Raw genomic sequence first — 25,455 nt, forward strand, 5'->3', positions numbered from 1 at the left:
TTGTATGCAGAAATGTACGTAAAGAAAGGCCACAGCTCACTGGTAAATATGACTCAAACACAGAAGGTCCCAGGTTCAGTCCCTGGCACCTCCAGTTAAAGGATCTCAGGCAGCTGAGCACTACAAGAAAAACCACCACCTGTGACCTTGAAATAGGATGCCCATAATATTTTTCTGTATGCATATTATTCAGTATACTATATCACTGGGCCAGAGGTGCAGACAATGACCATCGCCATGCCTTGAGCTATACCTTGGCAACCTCCAAGATCCAAACTCGATGTGGCAAAAAGTGCTCTAAAACTGTTCCATGTGTCCAAAGGCCACCTTGCTATCTGGGCCACTTTAAAATCATCGAATTGTAGAGTTGTAGATTACCTTCTGCAATGCCCTTTACTGAAGCACAGAGGAAACCATGAAAGCTTAATCAGAGCTTGCATGAGAGTTTCTTCTAATGTAAGCAGGGGAAACAGATTAGCAGAAGTACCCACCTGTATCTGTCTGGCAAATGTAGCCCTTTTTCTCAGAACAGTGAAAATGTCTCCATTTCCCCGATTCTTGAAGAGGCCTGTTTTTCATTGCGACACAATCTTCCTATGAAAGAAGAAGAAGGAGAAACAAATCCTAGAAATAGTAGTGGGATATTCAGAGCATCTTTGATTTCTTCCCGAGCTATATAAATTTAATTGCAGAGAGCCACCAGGAGTAGAATCGGGACATTTCAGATCTGTACGCTGTTGCCCCTTATGAAATCTCTTATTTATTCCCATGCTCCAGGGTGATTCCACTAACCCAGCAACCTATTCATTTTCCTTAATATCATCGGGCTTCTGGGTCAGGCTTGGGCTTTGGCTGGCCAGATGTCAGAATTGCCCTTGCCTTCCTAGCAGCTACCATAGGATCTTGTTTCCCTACCTACTAGATTTCCCTCTGCCACAATTCCTTCTTGGAACTCCTGCCTCAAAATACAACTTGCAGTCTGTGATGTGTAGGGCCTGGTTTTATGCCAAAAAGTATCTGAAAAATACTGATTTTCAGTATTATATTTTTCCAGTTCAGTATTGCTGGCAATTTTGCTGTTCCTATTAACAATTAACTTACTTTTTGCTCCTCCACACTGCCTCTTTTCTCCTCACAGTATAGTTCTGACTTGAGGCCATGTATGTACAGGAGAAGCTTGTGGGAAAGGAAGTGTTGTGGGGATGATATGGAGCAGTCTTCCAATTAACATTTGACATATTGTGCATTCATCAAATACCTACCCTCTCTGCATCGTAATTAGATGATGGGAAGCCTTTTGCCCAGTTGGTGTAACTGACTCTGCTTCCATCTGTCCAGAGGTACATCTCTTCTGAATTGATATCATTGAATCCTATCCATGCATCCGTTGGGAAATTGTTCAACTGGGAAGTAAGGAAAGCTAAGGAAGGGAAAGGAAAAGTGGAAGGAAAAGCTGACATCTCCAAAAACTGAGACACTATTCAAAACCAAACAGCCTTGAAAAACACTGAGTTTTGGAATGAATGAAAGGAAAGGGGAATGCCTTGGAAATTACATATATATGCTATTATTATTATTATTATTATTATTATTATTATTATTATTAGAAAACACAGAGGACTATGAGAAATGTTAAAACCACAACTGTAAGTTTTGGATTCTGCTTGAGAGTGTAGAGAGAATTTCAGTGTTTCATAACTTCAAATATTGAGCATTATTACACACTTGGGCATCAATTGTATTCAGATGGTATTTTGAACACAGGCAGACTCAAGCCTACATATTTGGTTTGCACATCTAAAGATGTGAAGGTCCTTCCACTCCCCACAAAATGGAAAAATTGTGGGAAACCCCATCCTCCCGTTTTTGGTTTTTCAACATTTCAGAAACAAATGGGGGAAGTGTCCTCCCCCCAAACACACCTGGAGAAAACTCATGGTTCCCCCACTCCTTCTCCCCTTCCCAAGTGTCCCCATCCCTACATGAAGAAAAGAGCTTTGGAGTTTCCATTTTTGGCTTGTTGGTATTGTTGCTTTCCACTCCCAGGTCCCTGCAAACAATAGTGTTTACAATGTTTGTGCAAACAATATTTGCCTCAGGATCTTAAAGCAGGATCAAGTGGTGATTTGGGATCCAAGCTCACAGGCAAAGTATGGTTTGCCATTATGTCTAAATGAAGTAATGGACAGGTGCCCATCTGCCAAAAACGTTTTTGTAGGCTTTATTGTATCATTGTTGTTTTATACAATTCACATTTTGTTTTGTAATCAATAGAAGATGAGTATCAGTATACGACAATACTACTATTACAGCCTTTCATTGCATAGTGAAAGAGATGGGTGTGCAGACTGATGGCACATTAGTTCCAGAAAATATAAAACTGAAGTAATATTTTGAAAGTATTACTTGTGTTTGCATATATAGATGCAAATGTGGAGTACCTTGAACCCTTTCACTAGATATGGTAGCCAGGTTTCCTCGTAAGCCTTTGCAAACTGTTCGTGCAGAATCCCAATTATTTCGGTCTTCATCTGCCAACCCAAATACTTTGTAGCACTAAAAAAATTGAAGAGAGAATGATTAAAAAAGAAAGAAATCTGAGTATAATCCAGGTCTAGGTAGGATTGTCATCTTCGAACCCAGAAAACAGACATTGGCCTTTAATTCTCCCTTTACTTTAAAGCTGTGTCCTTTTTTGCACTTGAAATATGAACATTTCGAAATGCTTTCAGTTGCTTTCCTCCCCTACCCCTCAAGCTAGTGAACCAAACATAGAGTTGGTTCAGATGTCATGCTAAGCCACTGCCTGGCACATGAATAGGCCCTCTGTTCACATGCTCCATCCTTCCATTTGTAACTTTCTGGTCTCAGCCAACCATAGTTTGCCATTACTTCCAAATCAGCCAACTGGCCCCAACAAACCAGCATTAGAATCAAACTATGGCTTTCTGTTACATCTGAATTAAGGGTATGTTTACATTACTGGTAGAGAAGTAAGATCTGAAAACATCCAGAAATATTTGTAAGAAGAACCTTCCCCAAACTCAATATGGAATTTGTTTTTTTTATTAAGCATTTTCTTTTTCAAAATAATTGGTGAAATTAAGTTCATTGTACCACAATTGTGGTTACCTTAAACTATTTGTGATAAGTTATTGAACCTCATATATATAGACTCATCTTAGCTCAAGCATGCAAATACTATGTCAGCTTCAGATATTTAAGAATCCCAGCTTTTTCTCTGCTAGGCTGTTTTCCTGGACACAATAAGTCAGCAAATTAACCTCTGATTTCTTTTGTACACTGTAGCTATTACAACTCAAACTTTAGACATTGTCAAATTGGGGTGAAGATGGAAACGACGATTCACAGGTGACATCACTTTCAGTGCAGGATTGTCAAAAGCAAAATTTCATGCAGAGCCAATCTGTTGCCAACCTTGTGCTGTGAAAGGCACAACCTTCTCACATGCTTCTCTATTAACACAGAACGTAGGAAGTTGCCTTAAAAGGTAAAGGTAAAGGACCCCGGACAGATAAGTCCAGTCGCAGACGACTCTTGGGTTGTGGTGCTCATCTCACTTTACAGGCCAAGGGAGCCGGCGTTTGTCTGCAGATAGTTTTTCCGGGTCATATGGCCAGCATGACTAAGCCGCTTCTGGCGCAACAGAACACTGAAACCAGAGCAGCACACGGAAGTGCCATATACCTTCCCACCAGAGCGGTACCTATTTATCTACTTGCACTTTTACGTGCTTTTGAACTGCTAGGTTGGCAGGAGCTGGTACCGAGCAACGGGAGCTCACCCCTTCGTGGGGATTCGAACCATCAGCCTTCTGATTAGCAAGCCCAAGAGGCTCAGTGGTTTAGACCACAGCACCACCCACGTCCCATAGGAAGTTGCCTTATAACAAGCCAAATCACTGGTCTGCCTAGCTCAGTCTTGTGGCTGCTGACTACCAGTGACTCTCCAAGGTTTCTGGGAAGATTCTTTCTCAGTCCAACCTTGGGGACACTAGGAATTTAACTTGGGACCTCTTCCACACAAAGCATACCACTGAGCTAAAGCCCTTCCCCAGTAAATTTATATAAACAAAAACTTTGCCATTAGAGAGATAAGAGGAGGGAGGGAATTATTAATATTACAGACACAAGGCCTCTTTTTATTGTGCATTCCAGATGATTTGTGCTCATAAAGCTGTAGGGACTATGACACATGATGCTGCTTTCAAACCTTTGCAGCACTCACACTGCTTTGTTTCCAATTAGCACACATCCTATTGAAATCCCATACCCTTTTTGTTTTTTACCACAAATGTCCTGCTTCATTTCTGTCCCACTTCTCTTGTTCTATTGCAACTCCCGGCAACAATAATGTGGTAGCGCTGGGGAAGCACCACAGAAACAACTGAAGCAGAATGAAGCCACCACTCGTGCACAATTAGAGTGTCCATAACATGTTGGACCACATACCCACAACACCAATCTGGAGGTGCCCCAAACAAATGATACACAGCGCAGAATGGAAAGTACCAGATAAATGAGATCCATGCTCATTTTGATCGTGACCATCTGCATAAGCAGAGCTCCATTATGATGGGGGTCTGCCAATACACATTTTGAATATACAAAAAATAAAAACAGACAAAGCCACGTGGGACAGTAATGCACATATTTATAGCTGTTTCCCAGTGTTCCTTTGAAACAAGAACATTATAATGGTACCTTGTTTTCAAATGAAAGCCATGATTCTGGACATCCTCCCGGAACAGAAGGGGCTGTAGGAGCAACTGTTGCATTGATTGAACTGTTGTGTCTTTCACATATGAAAGGATTGGGGTGGCCACAGTTTATATCATTCCAAAGTCCTAAACAAGAAAGAATAAGTGATCTGCCATAAAAGTTAAACTGTGCATTGCATTTAGGAATACCATTCACCCTGTACAAATAAGATGCCTTATTATTTTTCCTGGAAATTTCATGTGCACAATGTGTTGCCACAAAAATAAAATGACGACAATCGGCAGACTACCCACCTGTCCTTCTGTAAATGACCACACAGTTTTCATCGTTGTTTGCAAAGTTGGGTTCATGTGGTGCCCAGGCTAAATACTGCACGGGGGTTCCGTCCATCCAGCTTAAAGACAAATTATTCTGTTATCTTGATTTGTTTTCAACATGGCTTAAGGTGCAAGGGAAATTTAAGGGTAATCTTTAGGGAGCGGGGAACCAATAGCAGCTTCGCAATGATGACTGCATCTTAAAAATCCAAGCTGTGGCTCTGAGAGCTGAACTAGATACGAAGGAAAAACACTGTGTTTGATGAAGATTCCTTGTCAAAGAAATATAAAGCAGGATTACGAAGTCCTGTGAAGGATGCTCAGGGGTTGGTGTGGATGTGAATCCCTTCTCTGCCTGCAACAACTTCCCTATCTGCGTCTATCATAATTTGTATTTCAGTTCCACTAAACAGCCCAAATATGACCTGGTTTGGAGTTTGAGGCTGGGTGTCATTAGGATGTGAATTCCATGTTAACTTCCTTTAACCTGCCCATGAGTCAGCTTCACTGGATCAGTGGCAGACTTTGGACTTTAATATTTCAGCGGTGCCTTGTGCAATGCCAAAATTCACCACCCCTCCATTGTTCATAATTTTTGCTGCACCCCCTGCAACACCCTCTCCGCTTGATCATGCTCCCCTAAATCTGCCTCTGGCTGGAACTAGAACCTTAATTCTAGTATTCTAAAAAGAGAGGGAGAAGGACTTCCCTCTACTTTTTTTCTGCATCATACATCATTTTATAAACCTTGATCTTGCACCCCTCAATTCCATGCCCTTTTCAAAATTAGAAAGCCCTGCATGTTGTATCTGTGTTTGCACCATACATTTAAAGCACATGCAAAGCATATACCCCTAAACACAAAACTTTCAGTTTACCACTTGCACAGCTACAGTTCCCCAGGATGGGAATTGGGGAGAGGGTTACTTTAAATGTATACAGCATACACATTATATACATCCCCACTAAATTGCTGCAGCCTTTTTCCAGCTCTGCAATATGCGTGTACACACACAGATAAGTTACACAATATACTGCATTGGACTTGATTCTCTATATAGTACTATGCATATTTGTCTAGTATTAATAAATTGAGTCGTGTAATAAGCTCCAATGTTTTCTGTTTACTTACCTGACGTCTTTATCAAGGCTCAGTTTTAAGCCAATGTAGTAAGCGTTGGTCCAGTCGTTTTTTGAGATCTAAAGCATGAAGATGAAAATGCTATGTCTGAGGCAAGCATTAAGTTTTTATACAACAAATGACCATTGTAAATGTAATCCCTTTAAAAACACATTGAGAATAACTAAAGTCCCTAGCTATCCAGTTAACTGGGCCTTCTGAAACTTATTTAAAACACTGAAAAGAAAAGAAATTTGTTATTCCAGGTCTCTTTCTATTACTGAATTAAACCCTGTGAAGGCCCCTAGGCAGTCGAAACCTCGGGGTTGTAAAGTATCTCCTAATATGTTTTTGTTTTTTAGGGAGAAATCAAGCAAGCACCTTCACTGTTCTCTTTTCAGTGCGTGCTAAAAACATTCTTGTTTAGACAAGCCTACCCAAATACTTAGAAAGCTGAGGAAATTTCAATCTGTTTTAAGTATTTAAACTTTTGTATGTTTGAAAGTACAGTTGTGAATTTTTCTTGATTTTACTGTTTTATCTTTCATAAACTGTTTTGAGGTTTCTTACAAATCAAGCGGTGCATGAATCTTACAAAATAAATAAATACATAAAATAAAATAAAGGTGTGTAATTTAAATGGCAAATTGCTGTTACTCGGGGATAACAACATGAAAGGGAACAAAAGGTATGCCAAATTTCTAGAGCCAAATTTCTAGAGCAAGTGTTTCACGAAATGAAATTTCTGAAAAGGCATAGTCTTTTATAACAAAGAATGCTTACTACTCTGAAGTATTTATTTGAGGAAATAATAAACTAGCGCCTTACATATTTTGTTAAGAATCTTCTCTCAGTGAAGCTTTCAATGACTGCAAGATCTCCAAAGTTCTTCTTGCAAAACTCACGTCCTGTTTCCATAGGAGCAGTGTAAGTGCTGAAATAATACTGCTTGTCTCCATTGATGAGCCATCCATCACTGCTATATTGAAATTCTGCGAGAGAGGTGGTATGGATTAGGGGGGGGGGCGTGCATGGCTAACCACCCCTACCTGGGTCACTTCCTGCATCAGATCTGGGCTTTGAATAAACTTCTTAAAGCAATAGGGCACAGTAGGGTAGAGCAATGAAGGGGTGTGTAAAAATTATCTGAGTAGTTCAGATCCATAGATGCCTGCCCCATCACGTCTAGTTTTGGACTCTGAGCAACTGATGTGGGAGAAGCTGTGCTTGATAACCTTATTCCTGAAGTGCAGCTCTCAAAGAAATTGGAAACCTCCATCTGCCTGGGTGGGAACGGCAACACTCACTTAGCTTCAATCCCTAGTTATTGACATGACATGATTTCTTCAAAGGAAGCAATGCAAACTTACTTGGTAGAGGTGGTTCTGTTGGTTCAGGCTTTGGTTCTTCTCCTGGGGGGAAAAATGTGATCCACACATGCATTATCCTATTAAAACCAATAATTAAGCAATGCCTCGGGGTGATCAAGGCAGCAGGAGCCCCTGTGCTGGTGGAGTTTGGTGAAGAGGAAGTTCAACAATATCTTTTTTTAAAAAAATATTCTTAGTTTTTAATTTAACTATTTGTACACATATTCCATTTGTTCAAAACATGTTATCTTATTCACAAATGCAAACCAAAATAAATCAGTATTTCTTCACATGTGAGTTCCCTCCACCTCCTTGAGACTCCTTACTTCTTCCTTATCTTTTAACTGTGGTTTTTTTCCTTAGTTCACTTCTCTTACATAAAGTATACATTATCTTTCTATTATTTACTTTGCAAAATTTAGTCAAAACACATCAAAGATTTTGTTTGAGAACAATGTTTTTCCAAGTACTCTTTGAAGCAGTCCCACTCCTTTTTAAACCTTTGGTTTGGTTGATTCCTGACCACCTCTGTCATTTTTTGCTAATTCCAAATATTCGCACAATTTAATTTGCCGTTCTTCCTTCGTTGGTGTTCTATCCCCCTTCCAATTTTTAGCAACCAGCATTCTCGCTGCTGTTGTAGCATATAATAACACCCTCCTCTTATCAATTGAGATATCAATTTTCAGAATGCTCAGAAGAAAGGCTTACGGTTTTTCCACAAATGTTTGTCTGAACATTTTTTTTTAATTCATCGTAGACAATACCCCCCCCTTTTAAAATTTTATCACAACCCCACCACATATGGTACATTGTTCCTTCCACTTGCTTATACCCCCAGCATACATTTGAATTTGTTTTGTATATTTTGGCCAATTGGGAAGTTCAACAATATCATCCAGCATGTTGAACTGCCCAATTCCCACATTATTTCCAAGTGGTATTTTAATATTATTAAGTTGAATTTGGATTTCTGTGTCACTCATATTTCAAAAGGATCTCATTTTGTAACAAAAATAATAATAGAATGACTCTTCACAATGGATTTTGAATTTGACAAATGGTGCAAAAGAAAAAAATGGCATAACTTTTTTGTATAAAAAATTGAAGCTCACAGGGATCCCTGTGAAGGTGGCTACATAATATGTTCAGGCAGAGTGGGGAATTTGATAGGTTTGATAGATTGCATACAATAACTGAAAATGTGAAAACTGGTGATCATATTCTAAGGTAGTGGTCAAACTATTGGGTTTTATTCTTTTGCAACTTTTTTTAGCACATCCGCTTACACTTAATTCCTCCCTAATGCATTCACCTTCCTCTAGTTTGGAACAGTGGTCTGAGGATGCTTCAAGGTGGTCTGTTTATTGAGATTTGTTTGAAAGGTACGTTGGATGGCATTTGCTATTTCATGAGCATTTATTTGTTGGTTAAGGTTGCATCAAAGCAACCTTAACCAACAGAAGCAAAAAGCAAGTCATCTTGCTAGAGCTAAAATGGAAGTCTGCGAAAGTTGATAGAATTTCAATCAAAATTTTGAATTTAGAGTTTGGCTTCTAACTCCGAAATTCAAGAGGATTCCAACAAAAGGGGGAAAGAAACTTTTGACTAGCTCAGCTGAGCAGGATTACCACCAGATATGCAACATGACCAATACCTTTTTTTTTTTTAAAGGATTTCAGTACAATTAGGGCATTCCTTGGAGAAAAATTATCCAAAGGTTATTCACTAGCAATGTAACCAATATTTCTTTTGTCTCTGATCAATCAAGACTCAGGGCTGATTCCACTCGCTTTGCTGCCAACTGTATTTCAACTCTGCTGACGCCTGGTATGAAGTATTTATGGCAGCTTTCACACCATAAACAGCCACAGATTTATTATTGTCCACATCTTTGAGATGTGTGTGTGTGTGTGTGTTGAATTAATCAGAATGCTGATTTGTTTTAAAAAGATTTTTAGTATTTATTTATTTTTAAATACCATAGTATCACAAGCAATCTTCTGGTGACGTTACAGCTTAATAAGGCAAGAAATCTTACCTTTTTTAATCTGACAAATCCAGTTGTACAAGTCCTCACAGTGTATATCATTCCAGCGCATCCGATAATTTGCATTCAGCTCTCCACAGTGCTCAATTTCATTGTAGTTATTGGGCTCTCCATACTCCCAGTTTGTATATCCAAGCTGAGGAGAAATAAGTCCGTTACATTGCTTGTCTGGAAATAAGGTGGTTTCATTTTAATGAAGGGTGCCTTCACACAGCAGGTTATTGCATACTCAGCACTGATCAGGCATGCAAATTCTTTTGCAGTGTCCACACTGCATTGTCCTCATCAAAATGCCATCTACAGCCTAGGACTCTTGTACCTATGGGACCGCCTCTCCTGGTATGCCCCACAGAGGACCTTACAGTCTGCAAATAATAACATCTTGAAGGTTCCGGGCCTCAAGGAGATTAGACTGGCCTCCACCAGGGTCAAGGACTTTTCAGCCGTGGCCCCAGCCTGGTGGAACACTCTGTCACAAGAGACCAGGGCCCTGTGGGATCTGACATCTTTCCGCAGGGCCTTTGGTCAGGGTTCAGTTTGACTCCCCTCCCCTTTCCCCCATAAGAACTTGCATGAAAGTGGCCTCCCAACTTTTCGCACAAGCTCATATAAGTTCAGCACAAACAGCAGGGCCTGGTGAGCACTGAAAGTCTAGGATTCTAGGATGTATTTTAATTGATTGCTTGATTTTATCTTGATGTGTTACATAATTGATGTTAGCTGCTCTGAGCCTGGTTTTGGCAGGGGAGGGTGGGATATAAATTTATTTATTTATTTATTTATTTATTTATTTATTGTTGTTGTTGTTATTGGTATTATTATTATCTCCCCCCATTTTAATATGTATTTACAGTGCAGGGGGTTACACAACAGATGGAAATGTTAAATCCAGATGAAGTAGGAAATTAATATGGGATGGCATTTTGTACAGATGATGCAATGTAAACACTGTGCAGAACCTGCACAACATAAGCAACACTAAGTCTGCAATAAAGTGCCATGTAAAAATGCATATTATTATTATTATTATTATTATTATTATTATTATTATTACCCCACCCATCTGGCTGAGTTGCCCCAGCTCTCTGGGCATCTTCCAACACATAAAAACATCAGACAATAAAAACTTTCCGATAAAGGGCTGCCTTCAGATGTCTTCTAAAAGTTGTATAGTTGTTTATCTCCTTGGCTGGATTTATACTCACTCTTTAAGCATTCTAGAATGATGTTTTTGATATCATTCTAAAACATAAATACATCCTACTCTTCCTTTTCTACAAGGTCTACCCACTTATTTCACACGGGGAGAACTCTCAGTGTCCTCTGGTGTATCAACTTAATAATGCATTGTTGATGTCTTAAAATAACATCGTATGGCTATATGATTATCATAATTATCCTTAAAAACCACAAGTATAGACGAGTCCCTTGACATCTAATGGCAGGGCGTTCTACAGGGCGGGTGCCCCTACCAATAAGGCCCTCTGCCTAGTTCCCTGTAACTCCTTGCAAACTTCTCCTAATGGAACTGCCAGAAAGCCCTTGGAGCTGTATCTCTGTCCGCGCTGGTGGGGGATGGAGACACTCCTTTGGGCATTTAGCATTTTGCAGTATTTGGTTTCAAAACTTCATTTTTAGCATAATTTTCAGGCTCTGTATGTTCATTTGCTTCTCTTGGTTTTTGGCACGTAAGTAGTAAAATTGGAACCACAATATTTTAAAAACAGTGCAAGTCACTCACTGGAGAGCCATCGCTCCACGAAAATCCTTCAGTTGGACTTTGTAAATTTAAGCCTAGCCAGAAATGTGAAGAGCTGAATCCTTGGTCCCTAAGATATCACACAAACATAAGGAGACTTGGATAAATAGACATGTTGCTTTATGAAATCACTTTTAAACTAACCCAACTATGTTAACTTGTAATTGTAATGCTTAGTTTCCAACTAAGCGTCTTGGCTTGTCTTTGAAATAAGATTCACTTTATGCAGCTCAGTATTCCGCCTCAAAGACCATCTGCTTATTACGACATATGTTATTTGTCACAGAGTGTGTTGTTTGCTATTTTTCCAATAGTCAAGTCGTCTACTGGTCTTATTTCTGTCAGATCAATACATTTCCCATCTGAGGCAGAACCACAAATATTTCCCCTTGCCTGCTCTCTGCCCAAATCGAGGTGCATAATGCCCAAGATGAGTCACGTTGTTTAGGCACCTTGATGCAGAAAATCCCACAAGCACAAATCTCCCCTCCTTGACTAAAATCTACAGTTATAGTTACATTGAATAACTAACAATTCACCCAATGGCACCCAAAATCAGCTGATTGGAAGGACTTGTGGATTCACACAAAACGGTACTGCACAAGGGACTAAATGGCCATTTCCATCTTCTTATATGTAACATCCACACCATGGATGCACTCTTCTGCCTCTTTAATAGTCATGGCTTCCCCGCAAAGAATCCTGGGAACAGTAGTTTACTCCCCACAGGACTACAACCATCAGCATCCTTAGCAAACTGCATTTCCCAGGATTCTTGGGGGGGGGGGGAGCCACGACTGTTAAAGTGGTACAAGAGTGCTTTAAATGTGGGTGTGAAATAGCTATGGTAACATGGATAAATCAATTTACTCACGACAAATAGCGCTGCAGTGAACGTTCCTCTTGTGAGCTACTAATGGAGGCCAGCTCACCTCCCATGGCTCTACAAAAACTCTGAGAATCCGCCCACGATTTTTTATCATCACTCCTCATGAAAGCCTAATGATGATATGTTATTTTACAGTTAGGCACAATAAGATCTGCACATGACAAAAGTAAGAAACATTGCTTCATAATAAGGGAAGTTATAAATTATGTTCATTATAACAAAATAAATGTAATATAATTTAGATATTTTCAGTTCAGCTCAGCCAGTGCTTTTCTTATAGGAAAAAAATGGTGATGGAACTGTGTACCCTTGAGTATCCTCAGAAAAAGAACCACTGAGTTCAGCTAACGTATTGTTATCATCATCTCTCTTAAACCAAGTCAGATGATTGGTTCACCTAGCCTATTATTATCTATTCCAGCTGGCTGCTGCTTTCCAAGACCTCAGACAAGTCTCTTTCCCTCTAACACTTTTTCACCAGAGAGGCTGGGGATGGAAGCTAGAACCTTGGGCATGCAGAACAGATGCTCTATCATCAAGTTATCTATGGTACTTCAGCTATATCTGGAGTGAGAAAGGAGGACCACCTGTGTTACTGAGCTAGTCCAAACTTCACTTGCAATTTCTCAGGTATTTTCCCTCCAAGTTGTATCCAAGCTTTTGCTCTATACGTTCTTTAATAACCCCATGGCAAAGTTGCCAGGCACAACATTTCGTTAGGGAAACTACAGGTGCTGTGTATATCCGTAAATGAACACAATTGTTACAAAATGGCAATAAGCCTTCAGTGACCTCTTTCCTAAGTGTTGTATCTCTGGACTCTCCCACTGCTTGGAAAAGTGGGAAGAACATAAGGATGAGGGAACACAACACATTTTTAACAAACGTTTCCTGTGCTAACTACAAAGACAAATAGATGTAAACAAATGGCAGTACATATTTGGTAAGATTCATTTTTAAAAAACTTGCAGTTGAATGACATACTTTGAAGCACAAGTTCCTACTGTCACTTGGACTCCAGCCGTCAGCGCATCTGGGGGCAGCAGTTGTCGTTGGTATCGGCGGAGGAGTCACTCCATCAGCAAAGCGCTTGCAGAGGAATTTTGCCTTTGTCTCACATTTCAGAAGATCCCATAAGCCACCTGTGATTCCAGTCCTCATGGCAACACAGCCTGCTTTTCTCCCTTTGTGGGACATGAAGAGAGACACACAGGGCCATGTAATTGACACAAAAAAGGAAAGGGAAAAACACATCCACTGCCAATTAGCAACTTAACCCCTAGATTTGTTTTAGCATAAAATCTCAAGGGTTGAAAAAACAAACAAACAAATTGTACAATCAACACAGCTTTTTTTCTTGAGATCTGTGCTGGAGGGGTTGCTCAGAGGTGCCCAGCTGTGGAGATCCTGGTTTGGTGGCTCCAGTTGTGGGACCCTGCATTTTAAAAGGTTTGGCAGGCCTCATTCCTTGCAATCTTTGAGAAGTGTTTGATGTATATTGAGGGTCTTGCATGAGCCTCTTGGATTTCAATTTTAATGTGGTTTCATTGTTTTATTTTGACAGATTAAATATAGAATTATTATTATTACAATTGCTGTTATTCATTATTACTATTATCATTAGCCACAATTCATGAGCTGATCCCAGGGTAGGCTACAACTATTTAAAATTCAGAATTTGTAATGCTGTAATTTTAAATATAGTTGTAAGCTACTTCGTAGAGAAAAAATTCTCAAAGGACAGGGAATAAATTTATGAAAAAAATAAATTCCTTTTTTTCTATACTGCAACAAAGCTGAGGTTTAAGCAAGGGGGTTTCAAAAGTAATACATTTTCAGATCTAACCAGGTCTGCAAAAACTTAACAAAGCAACTTACTTATACCTTGAGCAAGCAGAATGGAAAGTTTAAATGGGGCGAGGTAAGTGCCAAAGAAGAAATATTTAATCATATATTTATTTGTTCTTATGTCTGTGAGTAGTTCTGTCTACAAAACAGACAGAACATTCTGTGTAATACGGAGAGTAGTCAAAATTTTGCCTTTCTGCGGAAAATCCAGGATTTCACAGTATCTCTATAGAATTGGTCTACATACCAGGCATTTCCACATTCCAGTGGGTATATTCAACAGATTCCCCACTGGTCCATGTGAATGTTCCTCTTTCTTGTATGTCAGAAAGACCAATCCAGAAATATTGTTCTGGCCTGAGCCCAATCAGACTAGTAAAATACGCTTGTTCGTATCTGCAGAAAAGGAATAAAAGGCAAAAGTAGCATTTCATTTCTATGAAATGTTTTGTGACGAAGCCCCTGCAAATGTAGCCATGAAGTAGCATGGGCTCGTATATCCATCTACTGTACAAATAAAAGTGTTGGCTCTACTGGGATGGCACATTCATCCCTATGGGAATAAAATAATGTCTTTTTCAGGAAGGAAATATTACAGCACCCAAGAAGGTTCAAGGGACCAGAGGAGGACATGTTCAGACATTGCAGAATTAATGTTCAGAAATAAGTCTGGATCCTGGGGGCATGCTCTGCCTTAAGCCTCTGTATGCTAACCATCTAAGCCTACAGGGCTTGGATCCTAAATTTCCATTTGTGAATTGAAGATTTCAGATTTATGGAATGGGCCTTTCCCACATATCCTTTCCCTTTGAAGCCCCCCACCCCATACCCCTTAAAAATATTCTCCTGGGGGTTAGGGAACAGAACTGAATGTGTTGTGGGGGCAGGGGTCCTATGGAAGAGGGAACTGGCAGAAATTACAAGAATGGAGGAGCAATTTTAAATCATCATCATCATCATCATAATTTATTATTTGTACCCTGCGCATCTGGCTGGGTTTCCCCAATCCAAGGTATGGATTCTCTAAGTTTGAAATCAAATGTGCAAGTTGTATATCATCAACTTCCTAAGTAAAACAACGTAACAATATCACTTTGAGTGGATGCAGTTAAACACTCCTAAATTCCATGCTCCCACCTTCCTAACCCTTCCCTGGCATGTTCCCACCTATCCTTCTCTTCCTGGCCTTAACAATAGCCAAGGTTTATGCTGCTACTGCTCTAAACTGTGGTTAATAGACACCACAACTACCATTTTTTATCTGTGATATAGCAGGGTGAGCAACCTCTGGCATGTGGGCTAGATACAGCTCTCTGGACCCCATCCTGCCCATACAGCCCTCCTGGTCCCCTCCCATCCATCAGTTTTTCAGAGGAGAGTAGCTGAGAGGGAAAAGAGCTGTGGTGTTGTGCAAAGGGTACAACTGCAGCTCCTTCCTCTGCAAGAAGGTCTTGCTTCAAGAAGACCAGAGCACGGAGAAAATATTTCAGCAGAGACGGGTGTTCCCTGCAAATACGCCAAAAAGTCATCCATGAATTTTGCAGTTGCGTGCATGCATACGATTTTTACAATGCAATTGTGTTTTGAAATTTTCTTTTTTCTTTTCAAAAGCCCTAAGACTCCACCTGGATTCAGCTCTTCACATTTCTGGCTAGGCTTAAATTTACAAAGTCCAACTGAAGGATTTTCGTGGAGCGATGGCTCCACCTGAAAGAGGTTTTTCATCCTGCCTTAAATAGAAGACGTTTTAGGGAAGAAAGAATCCTGAGATTTCTGCATGATGGCACCAGGCCTTAGCTTAACAAAAATGTCATATTTTGACTTCAGACAATTATTTTTATAATTAATAATAATAATAATAATAATAACCTGTCTGCAACAGAAGCTAAATGAGCATTGTCCTTTATACATGTTTGATTTGCTTCTGCGAATGTTGAATATACATTTCCAATCATGTAGCAGTATAAACCGTGTCTTTTCCAGCCCTGTTTGGAAGGAAGAATAATGTACTTTTACAGACAGCCTGTGAGGTCAAGTGTGCATATTATAACCTTTTAAAAACTCTGTTGAAGACTGATGAAGGTTGAGCAAGAGACAAAAACAGAATGAAAGGAACAAAAACTGGGTGAGTGCAGAAAGTAATACAGCTAAAATACTTCCTTAAATGAAATAGGATATTAGGAATGTTTAATCAGTAAAAAGGCCCTTTCCTGTAGGGATATCCGTTTCATTAAGAGTCTATTGTTTTATAGGGATATTAAACCAATTTAACTTACTATTGTATTTGCTCTGCTCCCTTGTGCAATTATGTTTGTTTGTTTTTTTCACTTTCTAAGCATGAATTCTGTTGAAGTGATTTTTTGGTGGATCGGACAATTGTCTACTGTTGATGTTGGAAGATGGTCAGTTCCAGCTAATCAAGACTTTATTTTCCCAGATTAAGGGTTCATCCAGACTGCCTTCTGTGCAGCATTTCTAGGCACACATCTGGGATTTCCTGGTCTGTGCCTGAGAGGGTTTTGGTTTTTTGCCCCACCACTTTCCCTGGGAAAGCCCATGTTCTACTCCTGAATCAGAGCAAATAGCAACCGGGTTGAGAACTTGATTTTATTTAATTATGCCAAGCGAATAACAACTGTTTATTCCTGTGTTTTACTATTTCCCTTCCAATAAAATAGCTGAGAGAAAAAACTCTGTACAAGAGTGAAAAAGACCAAAAAAGGAGGGGGAAAGGTTAGGATCCTGACAAATGCCTGGCGCATAAAACAAGTTTACAAAATACTACTAATTCAATCTGCATTTTCCTAAATTAATGCTTCCATGGCCAAAATACAAAACTTACAGTGAGATGATTGGTTTAATTCCACCACATCGATAGATATGGTTTTGGGGTTGTTGTTTTTTTAAAAAAAGAAGGCTTACAGTTACAAAGCAAGTAAGATAAAATGGCACATAAAGACACATAACTAAAGACACATAACTAAAAAAAGGGGGGGTAGCAGGCAGATAACATCAAGACAGTTAAAGGTCTCAGATTCCAAAAACTTCAGCCGAACAACCACCACCATAGACCAAACATTAAAAGCCTGGATGAATAAAACCATTTTTACCCTTGACAAATATCCGTAAGGCTAGAGGTCAGGAATATGGACCTGAGCAAGCCTCAGACAGGAGGATGTTGTGCATGTTTGTTGCATGTTTGTTGTGATACGCTTTTTTAAAGATAGGCTGTTCACTTGCTATGGTTCTGCAGAGCATTTTGGAGGTGGTTGGAAGAGAACCTGAAGAGAAGGGGGAGCCCGGGGGATTTTTTCAAATGAAAAACCACAATATACAGTAGCTACATGGTTTCCAGAATAACTAGTTATTATGAGCACTGACTGGTGGCAACAGCAGATGACCACTGCAACCTGCAGAGGACACAGGAACAAGGTTTTATCCCTTGTTGCATTGTAGGTGCTGCTCATTGAATGTGAGCACAACAACTACTTGGGGGAAGTGGGCCAAAGAGCCACTGGGAATTCTGTATTGATCTACTTACTTTCTGGCAGCCTTCTTCGACTACATCTGCATCTCCCGGAGTTTCTTTTAGTGGTTTGCTTTTGCAAATGTATCCATGATTCACATCGCAAGGTTGATCTGCCCAGAACCCTTGCTGCATTGGACAAAAGGAGTTGCTTGGATAAGATTTGTGACATATTTAGACAGGAATATACTTGGTCTAGTAGAAGCACATCGAATGAGCCATCTGCTTTACTTTACTTTACCTTTCCTTTCATAACCACACAGTCTTCTTGTCTGTTGTTAGCATGTGTTGGCTCTCCACGCAGCCAGTTCGTGTATGTTACAGGAGTCCCATCCGTCCATTCAAAGTACATTTGAACCTTGCGGTCATTCAGCCCAATCCACAATTCATCAGATGAGCCTAACAGGATGAGCATAGGCAAAAATGACACTCCGCTGGATGCAGATGAGCAAGGGGAAATGTAATTTCTGTACAGAATGTCTAAGGTCCAGGCATTTTGCTATTGAAGCAGCACCATGTCAGCCATTGCATGCCTAAGAACTATTTTCTCCAAGGTCAACCTGTTGGCAATAAATGTTACTCTGAAATTCAATAATGGGATCTCAGTTTCCTCTACCCACACATGAATTAAAATCTGCCCATTATTTTTAGCTTGCTGTTCTAAACTACTCCAGCTCTCCCCAAAAAGGAAAAGGTTTCTTTAATAGTGAAAAGGGACATTAAGCCTCTTCTTTAATTAACCAAAGTGGGGGGATGAAAAAATGAAATGTCCTTTATGCCAGCTTTCACTAACTTGATGTGCTGGCTGGGGCTGATGGGCATTGGGAAACCAAGCAAACTGAGAAGAAATGCAATTTGGATTTGGTAATTACCGTATTACTGTTCTTATCCTTTGAATTATTTGTTCTCTTTGGACCAAGCTTCCTATGAACATCCCATGGGATGTGAAGCAGAGCCTCTCTTACAGACTTTAACATCTGGGCATGTTAAGTACATAAGCATGCAAAAGCAGATCAGTTCAGTTCAGTATCCTGTTCCCCACAGTGGTCAAATCAGATACCTCTGGGAAGCCCACAAACAGGGCATGACAGCAATGCATCCCATTTGCCACAATGGTCCTGTAGTAGCTCAACTATCCAATGTCATTTCCAGCACTTGGTACTAAGTAGCACACTACTTCTTGTACTCAGAGACATATGCCTGACCTCATTTAGATCTTCAAGGATTTGTGCTTGGATGGGAATCCAATGGAAGTGGGCAAGAATTGCTTTGTATGGCCAGAAGTGCCAGCAACGAAAGCAGAACCCGCCTTCTGAGCCAGTGCAGCTCTCAAATAAATTTTGAAGAACAGCTGCACATAAAATTGTAGAGTTGAAAGGGACCTAAGGGTTACATGCAGGTGACCCATATGGGGAATCGAACCCACAACCTTGGCCTTATCAGCACCACACTGTAACCAACTGAGCTAACTTTGGGGACACTAGACAAAGTGTCTGCTGTATCTCAAACCTATTACTGATAGTACTTTAGTGTGGTGGCATCGTTCTTTAACTCTGAAATCTGCCTTGGGTTAATGAATAAATCAGAATATAGATTTCAAAAGCAGTAGCAGTGGCATGCAGGCATTGGACTAGGGGGACTAGGCTAGTCCCCTAAATGTTCCCCTGGCACCTCCCTCCCAAAGCCCAGCTTAGGTAGAGAGGTGTGATGCTCCAATAGGCCCAAGAGCCCTCCCGCCACCTTCCCAAAGCCTGCCTAGCTTTAAGAAGGAGGCAGCAGGGCTCCAGCATACTGCCAGAGCCCAGGAAGCTTCTGCCCAACTTAAGGAAGGGGGCACGATTCTCACGGGCATGACATCAGCACACACACCCCAATCACCCTTGCAAGCTTGTGTCTCTGGCCCTAACTGTTCCCCTATGAAAGATTTCACCGCACGCCACTGAGCAGTAGCAACAAGGAAAGGGAAATTATAAGGAAGGGGAGACAATGCTCTGGGACATGAGAATTTGCACAGAGGGATGAAGGGACACTGAATGGGCTGGATGAGAGACATGCAGAGACCGCTGATTTCCTGCAATGATCTCTCACCTTCTCTGTGCATATATCCATGCATACCCATAGATAGAGGAGCAGAGATGAAGCGGGAAACGATGGAACTGGTAGGAATCTTCCACTCATGGGCACTAGCACATCAGTCATAGGGCTGGATGGATTGCTCTTCAATGATAGTTTCCCAATATTTTTTTTTAAAAAAGGCTACATCCAGCAATATTCAATTGTCACCATATTATTTTTTTTTAAGAACCAGCGGCAAGTTAATAGCTAAAAGTGTGTTCATGGAGTTTCTTGCCCTTAACTGTAAGAGATGTCACCACTGAGGCTGAATCCTGAACCCGAGCCCAAACATAACAGGTGTTTCCTTTCCACTGACCTGAATCACTAAGAACAAGATGGTGCTGCCAAGATGTGTACACAGGACTTCCTCTGACTAATTCAACATTCAAGCAGAATGTAGTACACTGTTTGGTTTTTCTGGCACCTACTGTCATTATAACCTCTGCTTCATGACAGAGATATTGCTTTTAAATGAGATTTTCCATTGCTCCTGGTCCTGCATTCCTGACACTTACATAATGTTTTTTCCCCCTGTTTGTTCCCGCAACAAGGTCTTCTGCCTTATTTTTCCACTACAGCACATCTGCATTACGCTGCAAGACACAGGATCCAGCCAGCTAGCACAGAAAGTTATGGCAGAATCCTCAAAACATCATCTCTCACTGAAACACCTTTCTAGACTGGTTCTCAAATGGTTTAGTTGCTGAACAAATCAGCTCTTGAATGCCACAAACCCAGAAGTAAGTGTTCCGGTTTGCGAATGTTTTTTTTGAAGCCGAAAGTCTGACGCGGCTTCCGCTTGAGTGCATCTTGGTTTCTGAATGGTTTCAGAAGTCGAATGGGCTCCTGGAATGGATTAAGTTCGAGAACCAAGGTACCACTGTACATACAGTATTGACTAGTATCTACGTATGTCAGGGGTTCAGAAGGAGAGACACAGGAGGGGGAGCAAATGGAGAGTGAGGAGGAGGAGTACGAGGGGGGCGCAGGCAGTGACAGTGGCCAGAGTTATTCCACAAGCCTCTCTAGCGAATCGGAGGACTCACAGAAGGGAGCGCCGGTGGCCAGAGCAAGGGAGATTCCAAGGGAGAAACCTCAAGAGGGAGGGGCCAGCGGGGAGTCCCTGAGCAGCAGCTGGAGATCAGGACCAGCGTCTCCACCAGAGCGCAGTGGGGAAGGGGAGTCCCAGGAGTCGGGACCAGTGTACTCACCACCAGAGGGAGGAGAGGAGTCAGGTTTGGCAACACCCACATCAGGAAGCGGGGAAACGGTCAGAAGGAAAGTCACCGGCTGGGCGCGCGCGCCAAGTTCAAATGTACAGGAGCGCGGCACAGCGGGGAGCCCGGGAAGGGAGCCAGGTCCTAAAGCCCGCCGGAGGGAGGGGCAAGACTCAGGAGGCTCCGCGTCAGAGGAGTCCAGGAAGGAGGGAACCCCAGAGGGCAGAAGGACCCAACGCAGGAAAGAGCAGCGCAAGAGGTGGAGCCGGGCTAGAATCTTGAACTGGTGTGGGTGGAGCAGTGAGTCAGAGGGGACTTAGCCGGTCTAGCGTTAAGACGTGGGTCTGCGCGCCCAGAGCTTGGAAATGGAAACTAAACTTCAATAAAGACTTTTGTATATAATATCCACTGGGCGTTGGTCCTCTGTGAGCTGGGACCTAGCGGCAGTCCTGACAACGTACTTTATACCAGGTCAGACTGCTGGCCTATCTAGCCCAGTATTATCCCCACTGACTTGTAGCAGCTCTCCTGGATCAAATGAAGTTGTCTTCCTCAGCACCTGCTACCTTATTTTTGTTGATGACAATACCAAGCTTTGAATCTGGCACCTTTTTCAAGCAAAGTGTTTTCTCTACAGCTGAGCTAGATAGAAAAGCTTCCTCATATTGAGTCACACCACTGGTCTACCTGGCTCTGTATTATCTGCATCAGGAGTGAGGAACTTGTGGTTCTCCAGATGTTGCTGGACTACAACTCCCATCAGTCATGCTGGCTGGGGCTGATGGGAGTTGGAGTCCAACAACATCTGGAGGATTATAGCAGCTCTGCATGGTTTCAGACAGAAGACATTGGACATCTCCATACTTGGAGATGCTGAGATTAAGCCTGGAAAGATTTGCATGCAAAGCATGGACTCTGCCACAGCGTGAGGGCCCTTCACTGCCAAGCCTTCTCTCCCAGCTGTACTGCCTGCTGTGCATTTTCTGCCCTTGTACCAAATCATAGCATTGGCACAGACCAGTCAAAGCCGTTAGTCCAGGGGTTGTCAACCTGGTCCCTAGTGCCCACTAGTGGGCGTTTCAGGATTCTAGGTGGGCGGTAGGGAGTTTTATGGCACAAGCTGAATCCTCCTTCCATCAAGCACTGGTGGGCAGGAAGGAAATTTTACCGTCATGAAAGATGCATTAGTGGGCGGTAGGTATAAAAAGGTTGACTACCCCTGCATTAGTCCTTGGAGCCTTCTGAGCCAATGCCTTATCTTTTTCCCACTGGCTTAGCATTGACATTTCATTAGGTCACTACAGATAATGATAATGATGATGATGATGATGATGATAATAATAATAATAATAATAATAATAATAATAATAATAATAATAATAATAATTTATACCCTGCCCATCTGGGCAGCTCCCAACAGAATATTAAAAACACAATAAAATATCAAACATTAAAAACTTCCCTAAACAGGGCTCCCTTCAGATGTTTTCTAAAAGTCAGGTAGTTGTTTATTTCCTTGACATCTGAAGAGAGCATGTTTCACAGGGAGGGTGCCACCACCGAAAGGCCCTCTGCCTGGTTCCCTGTAACCTCACTTCTCACAGGGAACTGCCAGAAGGCCCTCGGTGCTGGACCTCATTGTCCGGGCTGAACGGTGCGGGTGGAGACGTTCCTTCAGATATACTGGGCCGAGGCCATTTAGTGCTTTACATCTATTGTCGTACCTCAAGCAAAACAACCTCTCCACAGATGCATCTTAATTCCCACAAGCCTGAGAAATTGCTAGGCTGACACATATGAAATCAAAGACAAAAGGAGGCACACTAGAGAAGAAAGCTTTACCGAGTTGAAAAATGCTGCGAAATAGCCACTAAAATTCTTGATACCATTGTAATATTTATTAATCCTAGATGGGATGAAAGCAGGTGCCAGTTATGTAAACTACTGTTGCTACACAAAACATGCTAATTGTTAAGATACCATGTACAAATACTCACTGTACCCAAGCTGGGAAATTGTAAAGCTGTACTCTTCAACGTTGTGTATACTCGCCAGATCTCCACCTTCCTTTCTGCATGATGCTAAGGCATCATTCCACAAGGCCGGTGTTCTGTGAATCTTGTAACAGTGGCCTGCATATGATATCCATCCCTCAGGACACTTAATATTCACATTTGTTTCTGGGAAAACAACAGCCACAAACAATGATCAAGTAGGCACCTATGCACACAATGCTGTATAGATTCCACATAATGTTAGGGGCATGCACATCAGAAGGTCAGCAGTTCGAATCCCCGTGACAGGGTGAGCTCCCATTGCTCTGTCCCAGCTTCTGCCAACCTAGCAGTTTGAAAGCACGCCAGTGCAAGTAGATAAATAGGTACCACCGTGGCGGGAAGACAAATGGCGTCTCTGTGTGTTCCATCACAGTGTTCCGTTGCATAAGAGGTAGTTTAGTCATGCTGGCCATATGACCCAGAAAGCTGTCTGTGGACAAATGCTGTCTTCCTTGGCCTAAAGTGAGATGAGCACCGCACCCCATAGTTGCCTTTGATTGAACTTAACCATCCAGGAGTCATTTACCTTCTTTTACCTTACATACACACACCTTTTCCTCATCACTTAAGCCCCATCTTCCTTCAAAGATTTCCTTTTAGTTCCCAATCCAGCACACACACGATATTGGCGATCTAAGCCTCCTTCACAAGTTTGCAAACCATCGTAAATTAAGTCTGTTTCTCACACTATTGATAAACAGGTGCATCAGCAGGGAAACTCTGCTAAACAAGCTCCCCACTTTAATTCATAAATATAATGATTGTGTCGCTAAAAGGAGCGGGGAAATCTTTTAAATAACGTAGAAATGCATTTAGGAAACACCTGGGCATGTTTGCGTAGAATGCTGAAAGGGAGTGGAAGGAAACTGTGACAACGCTTTGGCGTAGCACACAGGGATATTTATCAGAATGTGCTTTTAAGAGCAAAGTGGTGTTTTCCTGTCTCTCACTGTCAGCGTCTCTGTTACAGATAATGGAATTTGCTGCCATAGCTGTCTAGAATCTGGATGCTTCCTTCTCACACTGAAATGTAAATACAATGTTTTAAATTCAAACTTCTGATGCCGAGGACATACACGTTCTTACATTTCAGGTGGGCTCTACCATAAAGGGACCCAGAATTGTCTCGTCAACCGCAGACTCCTTTAAAAAAAAATACTTTGCATTCTGTTTCCTCTCATGTTCTCTTTGGAGAATACAGCAATAAATAAACCTGAAGCCATGGGCCAGTTTATAAGGAAGACTTTGATCATGCAGAAGCCCTTGGCTGCCAGCACAGAGATGGAGGCACTACTGAAGGAAGAGGATGGATTATTGAAAGTGGAAGCAGCTGCTACTGCTGAAAGGGCAGAAGAAGGTTCCTCATGGATGGCTTCAGGAGCTGTCAAAGCTATAGCTGAGATGCTTGCACATACTAGGGATCCTGACTGTGTAGACGCCTGTGTTACGCAGCCAATAGACCCTTTTGAAACAACAGAAAACAATACTATCCTCTTCAAGAACTGGGAGTTTTGAAGACTCCTCTTCACAGAGCTTTTTGAAAGAGCTCCAAAATACATCTGAACCTTTCCCTTTTTTCATCAGCCTACTGCCAACTTCTATTCATCAACCTACCTGAAGAAATAGTGATGGAGTTCAGACTGGAATTCTCTTTTTTACAAATGTAACCAAGTTTCTGACTGCATTCTAGAGTTTCCCATTTGCCATTTTTACTGGGATTAAATGTTCCACAGGTTTTTCCAGGCTCTGGAGAAGGACTCCCTTTAAGAAATGGGCACAAATAAGAAGGATATTCACTTTACAGAGTTCAAGGTCTTCGTTACAAAATTCCATTGTAGCCAACGGGCATGTAAGAGGCATTTACTACACGAAGTCAGCTCAGTAATCAGATCAGCACATTTAATTGATCCAGGCTGCAATTTTGCTCACGGCAAAAGTGCTCGGTTCAGTGTTTCGCCTCAAGATTTCAGGCCTTCAACCTATATTTGTAATGAATATATGAATGATTCCTCACAAGTCATCATGGATGATGGTACGTATAGCTAAACATATCTGGAAGGCCATAGCATATTGGACCCAAGAACACATGTTTTGGATATCTAAACAAAAATTTCAGGATGAGAAGATGAAATGGGGCGTCATGAATTGCACTCTTAGTGGGGAAGGGACATTTGAAATTGTGTGGTTTTTTGCTGTTGATGTTGTTCTCTACTGCAAAAAAAGAGGGGAAACTAACAGATATGAGGAAAATTGAAAAGACAAGTGCATTTAGAATATATAAACACCCAAACAACAGTGATTACCTGGTGCCCAGTTTAGGTATCTGAAAGGATGGCCACCACTCCATTGCCATCCACGGTTGGAGTCCAAACTGTTAAGACCAAACCAGAGTTCAGTAGTCAAAGTGGAAGTTAACCCTAAATGAGCATGCAAAACACAGCAAGG

General features: G+C 41.4%; 1 protein-coding gene across 1 annotated transcript in view; it reads right to left on the minus strand.

Moving 5' to 3' along the window:
* Nucleotides 1–25,455, minus strand: part of LOC310827936 (macrophage mannose receptor 1-like) — a 48,826-nt gene that overhangs the window by 11,358 nt on the left and 12,013 nt on the right. The window contains exons 5-23 of the mRNA XM_083704612.1: nucleotides 25,314–25,427; nucleotides 24,625–24,771; nucleotides 22,951–23,133; nucleotides 17,863–18,020; nucleotides 17,637–17,750; nucleotides 15,965–16,080; nucleotides 14,343–14,491; nucleotides 13,232–13,431; nucleotides 12,233–12,357; nucleotides 11,341–11,428; nucleotides 9,591–9,735; nucleotides 7,550–7,591; nucleotides 7,008–7,171; nucleotides 6,192–6,259; nucleotides 5,036–5,136; nucleotides 4,725–4,867; nucleotides 2,442–2,556; nucleotides 1,263–1,420; nucleotides 492–594 (exon numbers count right to left, since the gene is read on the minus strand). Of these exons, the coding sequence (XP_083560738.1) occupies nucleotides 492–594; nucleotides 1,263–1,420; nucleotides 2,442–2,556; nucleotides 4,725–4,867; nucleotides 5,036–5,136; nucleotides 6,192–6,259; nucleotides 7,008–7,171; nucleotides 7,550–7,591; nucleotides 9,591–9,735; nucleotides 11,341–11,428; nucleotides 12,233–12,357; nucleotides 13,232–13,431; nucleotides 14,343–14,491; nucleotides 15,965–16,080; nucleotides 17,637–17,750; nucleotides 17,863–18,020; nucleotides 22,951–23,133; nucleotides 24,625–24,771; nucleotides 25,314–25,427 (2,433 nt within the window). The remainder of the gene's footprint in view (nucleotides 1–491; nucleotides 595–1,262; nucleotides 1,421–2,441; nucleotides 2,557–4,724; nucleotides 4,868–5,035; nucleotides 5,137–6,191; nucleotides 6,260–7,007; nucleotides 7,172–7,549; nucleotides 7,592–9,590; nucleotides 9,736–11,340; nucleotides 11,429–12,232; nucleotides 12,358–13,231; nucleotides 13,432–14,342; nucleotides 14,492–15,964; nucleotides 16,081–17,636; nucleotides 17,751–17,862; nucleotides 18,021–22,950; nucleotides 23,134–24,624; nucleotides 24,772–25,313; nucleotides 25,428–25,455) is intronic.

This window comes from Podarcis gaigeae (genome assembly GCF_964106915.1).
Source record: "Podarcis gaigeae genome assembly, chromosome: 12".
NCBI classification, from domain to species: Eukaryota; Metazoa; Chordata; class Lepidosauria; order Squamata; family Lacertidae; genus Podarcis; species Podarcis gaigeae.